The 8,145-nt window shown below is 38.7% G+C and overlaps 1 protein-coding gene across 1 annotated transcript; it reads right to left on the minus strand.

Moving 5' to 3' along the window:
* Nucleotides 1–6,205: 6,205 nt before the first annotated feature.
* Nucleotides 6,206–7,396, minus strand: LOC127121653 (uncharacterized). The gene is made up of 2 exons (XM_051052107.1): nt 6,868–7,396; nt 6,206–6,765 (listed from the first exon to the last, which is right to left on the minus strand). Exons 1-2 carry the CDS (start codon nt 7,394–7,396, stop codon nt 6,206–6,208), a joined length of 1,089 nt encoding a protein of 362 aa, XP_050908064.1.
* Between the last annotated feature and the right edge of the window lie 749 nt (nt 7,397–8,145).

Genomic DNA, 8,145 nt, shown 5'->3' on the forward strand with positions numbered 1-8,145 from the left:
TTTGGAAGTTTCAGCAGAAATTTTCTAAAATGCAAGAAGAGTGTTTTTGAGAGAAGAGAGTTTCTGTGATATCTTGTGGCTGCTGCTAGGGTTTGTAAATGACAGAAAATCATCTTTATATTCTCTGTTTAAGGGTACAAATCAAAGTCCATGAAAAGGTGGGATGGAGTGGGTGAAAAATGTACTTTTGGCCAATTTTCAAGCAAGTAGGAATGGCTATATGTACTGCACGAAAATGGCTTTGTAACATGACCAAAATATGATTTCTGAACATATTTGATTGGTAGAATTGATTAGAAATGGTTAAATTAAAACTTCACTTTTTCACCTCACTTAAAATTAATTCAAGTAGGTTCAAAAATGCCATTTTGATCCATGAGGTTTTGGTGCATGAGGGTTACATTTTTGGAAAGAGGAGGTCAAATGTGACTTGTTGGAAAAAACCCCACCAAATTTGGCCAAATGGTTTGAGAGATATGGCCTTTTGAAGTTCAAAAATTTCTGAAAATGATTTGATCATAACTTGCCAACCATACATGGGAATTGAGTGTTCTTGGACTTTTTGGAAATGGGAGAACAAGATCTTCAACTTTCATGTTGGGCAAAAATTCATTTGAAGCTTGTATCATGATGTAAGTTTGAGGATCAAGACTTTCCATTTTGGGCAGGTTTCAATTACAGGTCCAGTTTCTATTTTTGGAAATTTCTGATCTGGCTTCAAATTCTTCCATGATGGTCTTTGACATGATATATGAGGACTATATGGACATGAATAAGCTCTCTCAAACCAAATCCCATCATCAAAACCATAAAATCAATCACAGTTGACCAAGTTTGACTTTTTAGGGTTTCTGACTGACTGTGCATTGAATGATGACTTCTGAACATCCAATCCTTGACCAAAACACTCCAAATGGATCCCCAAGTCATGTGAACATGTTGGACCAACCCTAGGGCCTTGTTTCAATGAAAATGCACTTGCTTGCTTGACTGACTGATCTCCTGACCAGTTTGACCTAATTCTCTTGATTGGCTTGCACTTGAGGCAAATAGGACAATGCAATGTTATGCAGTGGACCATGTTATGTTATGACCTAATATGAGAATGTATGTACAATGATAGGTGCAAATTTGAGGTGCTACAAATGTAACACCCATATATAATATATGTATAAAATACATATTATACATAGTGTAATACTGGTACTGAAATACATAAGCGCCTAGCGGCAATAGTGTACATATTTACATGCCCAAAAGAAACATAACATGGCACAAAACATACACAAAAGTGCCCAAAATGAAAACTAGGAGCTAGATCATTATACAATGATCTCAATAATATATACGTAGTGGAGTAGCCATCCAAACATCAGGTAAGCAAGACATCACTTTATCATGTCCTTACCTTCGCCTGCTCAGAACCACCTGAAAAGTAATCAACAACATGGGGTGAGATGATAATCTCAGTGGGTTCCCTATCTTATGGGTCCACTCGGATCTACAGGGTTTTCTAATCAATATCCAACTCAATTTAACAAGGGAAAGAAGACTTAAGTGATGGGGAACTAACTCGCAATGTATGGCAACATGCACATGAGTTGTCGCAACTCAAAACAAGATCATTATTCAGATTAACAAGACATCAATCCTTGAGCGGACCTACATGCAGGGCAGTCCCAATTCATGCATGCTCCTATGATTCGACTTTCGCGGTGGATATCAGGTCCTCTATAAGTTCCAAACTCATTTCAAGCGACCGTCACCCGTATGGGACTCTAACCCACTTAGGGTATCTTTCACCATATGAGACTCTAACCCACTTAGGTGTCCACCTTTCCCCCACATGCTCCGTGGTTGGGGCTCAAACCCAATTGAGGGACGAATCATCGGTCTCACATCCTATTGCTTAGTCATCTAAGCATATCAAATAGAGATGTGCACCACCAAGGGCAAAAACATTCTGAATACATGAAAGGTTCCACAAATCATAACAAGATTCATCAATCACAGGTGACTTCATTCACCAAAAATGCACAAGAAATAAGATGGCATGTTCCATCCAAAGCGTTTCATTCTCAACTATGGAAACCATTTGACCACGACCTCCACATAAGCGTCGTACGAATGAATGTTGCCTTCTAATGTTATCTAAGTTATAAACCTAACGTATGGCCTAATACCAATCCTAGGTTAACACACTAGTTTCGTTATGTAATTTTCACAATTAACATGGATTCAATACAAGCATAGCATCACAAATGATTAATGGTTGAAGGAATGCACTTAGAAACCTTTAAGAAATGGATTTTGAAGTTTTTGGCATAAGCCAACCGATTGGTTGGGGAAGCCCAATCGATTGGTTCCTCTCACATTTTTGTTTTTCAAAGATTACAAAGGATTAATCGATTGATCCTCAGTGTCAATCGATTGGCTCATGAAAATTTTCCAATTTTCCAAAACAGAAAGTTTATGCCATCGATTGTAATCCCCTCTCAATCGATTGGTCCTGCTAAAATTTCCTTTTCTGCAAAACAGAAAGTTTGGCCAATCGATTGGAGGAGTGTGTCAATCGATTGGTTCTCAGCAAAATTTCACATTTTCCAGCTTTGAGTGTGTGATCAATCGATTGGTCCTTGCCATTTTCACATAAATACTTTCTGTATCACTTAGACTTCCACCTGCATAACTTTGTTACTTTTCCAACAGATAAACCCACTTCTTCTACAAACCAAACTCATCATACAACATACCTATACATAGATATATAATGGATTTCAAGTTCATAACCACAACCATAACCAATCATTTAGTCACAATAATCATGAAGAACATATCAAAGCACATGTTCATGGGAAATCAACAAAATCAAGAGAAAACATTCATCATACATCATGGATTCTTATGATTCATCTATGTTTCTACAACTCTAATCTCTAGAAATCCTAGGGTTTCTAACTAGAACCCACCTCAAGAAATGGAAGAGGAGAAGTTGTTGAGGATGAGATGATGATATGAAGATGATTGTGATGATTCCAAGCTCTTGATTTCTCCAAGCTTTTCTTCTTCTTCTTCTCTACTAGCTTGTCATCCTCTTCTTCTTTCTCCCTAGTTTGTCTGATACATAGAGAAAATGAAGTGGTGGTACAAGGGTAGTTGGGTAAGAGATAAAAAATATGTGGCCACCATTTTCCACAAGAAACATGTGGTTAGAACAAGGTTACCGGTAGTAACAAATATCTCAAGTGGCATTATACTTGTAATTTTTTTTCTACCAGAGCTATTGGCCCATTATTAGTGTTACCAAAATGTCTCAAATAATAAAAGGTCAGTCCTAATTAATGTTAATTAAGTCAACCTGAATTCACTATTTACCCTATTTATCCCAACTGATAACTTTTAGAGAAGATAGGAACTCAATTGATCTCAATTAATAGGAATTTAGGTATTTAAGGAAATACAGGGTATTACATACTCCCCCCTCCCTCCTCACCCGTAAATAAAAAATCGTCCTCGAATTTAAATATTACTTGGAGGTGATGATGGTAAGCTTCTCTCATTTCTGACTCCAGTTCCCAGGTAGCATTGCCCAATTGTGATTCATCCCACTAAACCTTGACAATAGGGATCTTCTTATTCTTCAATACCTTAACTTCTTGTCCTACAATATGATTTGGTAGAGGTTCGAAAGTTAGGTCTGCTTCTACTTCTATTGAATCTGGAAGAACAAGCTGAAGAGAATCTGGAATGAACTTTCGAAGTTGAGATACGTGAAAAACGTCATGCATTTATGATATAAAAGGTGGTAAGGCTAATTTGTAAGCTATTTCTCCAATCCTCTCTATAATCTGGTATGGCACTACGTATCTCGGACTTAGCTTCCGCGACTGAAACGGTCCTTTCAGTCTCCATCTCGGAGTCACCTTCAAGAATATATGATCACCTTCATCAAATTCCAATGGTCTTCTTTTGTGATCTGCATAGCTCTTTTGGCGATCTTGCGCTTTCTTCATCTTATCATGAACCATCCTTATCTTTTTTGTAGTCTCTTGAATAATCTTCGGTCCTAAGATCCTTTCTTCACCAACTTCTGTCCAACATAGAGGTGTTCTACATTTCCGTCCATACAAGGCTTCATAAGGAGCCATCCCGATACTTGCATGATAACTATTGTTATATGCGAATTCAATCAATGGTAAGAGTTCCTTCCAATTCCCTCCACTTTAAAGTACACAAGCTCTTAACATATCTTCCAGTGTCTGTATCGTCCGGTCAGTCTGACCAGCCGTTTGAGGATGATTAGACGTACTCAAACACAACTTTGATCCCATAGCTTGTTGGAATGCCTTCTAAAACCTTGAAGTAAACTTTGGATCTCTATCGGACACAATACTAGTTGGAACATAATGCAGTCTCACGATCTCTGAAATGAACAATCGTGCAAGATGACTTGCCTTGTAAGTAGTCTTCACGGCCAAGAAGTGCACAGACTTAGTTAACCGATCCACAATCACCCAAATTGAATCATAACCACCTTGGGTTCGAGGTAACCCTACTACAAAATCCATTGAAATACTATCCCATTTCCAAACTGGAATCTCTAAAGGTCACAATAAACCACCTGGCTTCTGATGTTCAATCTTTACTTGCTGGCATACTATGCATTCCGACACATACTCTCAATATCCCTGTTCATTCCAGGCCATCAGTAGTTCTTCTTCAAGTCTTGATACATCTTCGATGAACCTGGATGTATGGTAAACACCCCCTTGTGGCCCTCCTCTAAAAATTTTCTTTTCAGCTCGGCATCATTCAGAACACAAATCCTTTGATTAAACAGAATAACTCCATCCGGTGACTGAGCGAAACCTGGTTGAGTCGACATCTCTTGCAATTTCTCATCTATCATTTATCCTTGTCGGATCTCTTCCCTTAGGTTAGAAGTAACATTCAAATTTCCCATCATCACATCATCTTGCGTCCAACTAAACTGAAGATTAAGATATCAGAACTTTTACAACAATGCGTATTCTAACATCATCAACTCATCTTTATGCATCTCTTTCCGACTTAAGGCATCTACAACCTTATTCTCTTTCCCCGGGTGATACTTAAGCTCAAAATCAAAGTCCTTCAAATACTCCATCCATCTCCTCTGTCTCATGTTTCACTCTTTCTGGTCAAATAAGTATTTCAAACTCTTCTGATCGCTAAACATCTCAAAACGCACTCCATACAAGTAATGTCGCCACACCTTCAATGTAAAAACAACAGGAGCTAGTTCTAGATCATGAGTTGGATAGTTCTCTTCATGAGGCTTCAACTGACAAGAGGCATAAGCTACAACCTGACCATTTTGCATTAACACCCCTCCCAATCCTTTCTTAGAGGCATCACAATATACTTCATAAGACTTACTAGGGTCGGGGATGACTAAAACAGGAGCAATTGTTAGCTTTTCCTTCAAACTCATAAAACTTTGCTCACACTTAGAATCCCATTTAAAAGAAATTTCCTTTCGGGTAACTCTAGTCATTGGTAATCCTATATGCGAAAACCCCTTTATAAACCTTCGATAGTAACCTGCCAAACCCAAGAAACTTATGACTTCAGAAGCATTCTTCGATCTTTCCCAATTAATAACTGCTTCGACTTTAGATGGATCCACTGATACTCCTCCTTATGATATTACATGACCAAGAAACTTCACTTCTTTCATCCAAAACTCACACTTACTTAACTTGGCAAAAAGTTGTTTCTCTTGCAGTACTGATAGAACAATCCTTAGGCGTTCTCCGTGCTCTTGGGGAGTATGAGAATAAATAAGAATGTCATCAATAAAGATCACCATGAACTGGTCCAAGTAAGGTTGAAATATCTGATTCATGTAGTCCATGAAAACAGTAGGGGCATTCGTCACACCAAACGACATTACAAGAAACTCATAATGGCCATATCGGGTTCAAAATGAGGTCTTTGGTACATCCAAATTCTTAACTCTTATTTGATAATATCCCAATCATAAATCAATCTCCGAGAACACATAGGCTCCTTTCAACTAATCTATCAAATCGTCTATCCTTGGCAGATGATACTTGTTCTTAATGGTGACTTTATTCAACTGGCGATAATCAATACACAACCGCATAATACCATCCTTCTTCTTCACTAATAACACTGGAGCTCCACATGGTGAAACACTAGGTCAGATTAAATTCTTGGTTAATAACTCTTCTAATTGATCCTTCAACTCTCTCAACTCGAGCGGTGCCATACGATACGGAGAAACGAAGATTGGAGCCGTCCCAGGTATCAAATCAATAGAGAATTCCACTTCCCTTTCAGGAGGAAGAGAAGTGACATCCTCAGGGAAAACTTCCGGAAATTCACAAACGATAGGAATTTGTGTAACACTCAGATTGTCGTTAGATTCCTTGGTGAGAACCAAGAGAACTGACTTTTCCTTCTCAAATAAGAAATTAACCATGCCAACCGTACCTTCCAAGATAGTAGTTAATACATCCTTTGGAGTAGCTTCACTAGATGGAATGATAATCGACTTCTCTTCACATCCAATAAACATCGAATTGGCGGAAAGCCAATCTATCCCCAAAACCACATCAACCTTCTTAAGTGGAAAACAAATAAGATCAATCTGTAAAATTCTACCATTCACCGAGAGAGAACAATTTTCACAAATCAACGGTGTCTCAACCACATCATCCATGGCGGTAGTAACCACCATAAGAGGAGACAAGGGAATTGCTTACAAGCCAAGATACTTCATGCACTGAATTGATACAAAAGAGTGTGTCGCCCCATAATCAAACAGTACAAAACAAGGATGATCATTCACGAGACACGTACCAGTAATTAAGGCATTTTTCCTCTTAGCCTTCCTTGCATCCAAAGTATAAACTCGACCGGTACTCCTCCCCTGCATCTGACTCTTATTCTGAGGACAATCCCTAGCCATGTGTCCCTCCCTCTGACAAGTAAAACACTTAATTCCACTTCCAGCATATCTTCCAAACTGAGACCTCTTACATACTTGACATAGCGGAGGATGGTTAGGTATTGCATGTTGCACTTGTTTCCCCTTGAAAGCTTGAGGTCTAGGCCTAAATTGGTTACTTGGCCTCCCTTCATCCTTCTGTCCACTCCTATATTGATCCCTTTCTTCTTGAACCTTCTTCAAACTGTTCTCACCCACATAGCATTGCCTTAACAATTCAGCATATGTAGTGAATTCCCTTTGAGAAACACTATGAGAAAATTCACCTCTTAGACCAAAAAGGAACTGATCAATCTTCCACTTCTCATCTGGTGCATACTCGGCTTGTCTAGAATAAGCAGCCATATCTTCAAACTTCTCAGCATACGCAGCTACTACCATAGTACCCTGTCTAAGCTGCTGAAACTCAAATTATTTCTGAGTCCTCAAAGAACTAGTAAAATTATTATCCAATAAAGTAGTCTTAAATTGCTCCCAATCCCTAGGTACTCCTTGATTGGTCATAAGAGTCGACGCACTCTCCCACCATCTTATAGTGGGACCCTTCATCATGTGAGAAGAAAACACAACCTTATTCTCTTCACTACAATGCACTATCTGAAAAATCCTTTCCATGCTGGTAATCCACTAATGAGCCTTCAGAGGATTTAATCCTTCATGGAACTCAGGAGGATTCATGCGAAAGAATTCCCGAAAACTACCACCTACAACTTCTTGTGGAACCCCTTGAGGATGAAGACCACCATTCCACTGTTGCATCATTTGTTGCATGAATTGGTTATGTTGCTGTTGCATCTGTTGCACGAACTAAGGCCATTGAAAACCTTCACTACCACTTGGCGGTTCAGAGTCTGAATTCTGAGTTCTGGGTCTACCACGACCTCTGTGTCTGTCAGCCATGATCGTGAATGTCATACAAATAGGATTAAGTTGATCAAGCTCAATACTATGAATATAACACCAAGGACAATGATGACAACCCACATATGAGGCAGAAAGAAATACTTATAACATCTCATGGCTAGGTCGAGGATACGACCTACTCTGATACCAATTGTAACACCCACATATAATATATATCTAGAATACATATTATACATAGTGTAATACTGGTAGTGAAATACATAAGC

The sequence above is a fragment of the Lathyrus oleraceus genome, chromosome 2 (assembly GCF_024323335.1).
Source record: "Lathyrus oleraceus cultivar Zhongwan6 chromosome 2, CAAS_Psat_ZW6_1.0, whole genome shotgun sequence".
Classification (NCBI taxonomy): Eukaryota; Viridiplantae; Streptophyta; class Magnoliopsida; order Fabales; family Fabaceae; genus Lathyrus; species Lathyrus oleraceus.

Excerpts from the sequence above, each read along its gene's own strand:
- LOC127121653 (XM_051052107.1), bottom strand. The coding sequence starts at position 7,396 with ATGGTAGTAGCTGCGTATGCTGAGAAGTTTGAAGATATGGCTGCTTAT. Across the intron at positions 6,766-6,867 it reads GAAAAATGCCTTAATTACTG|CAATTCCCTTGTCTCCTCTT; the intron begins GTACGTGTCTCG and ends TTGGCTTGTAAG.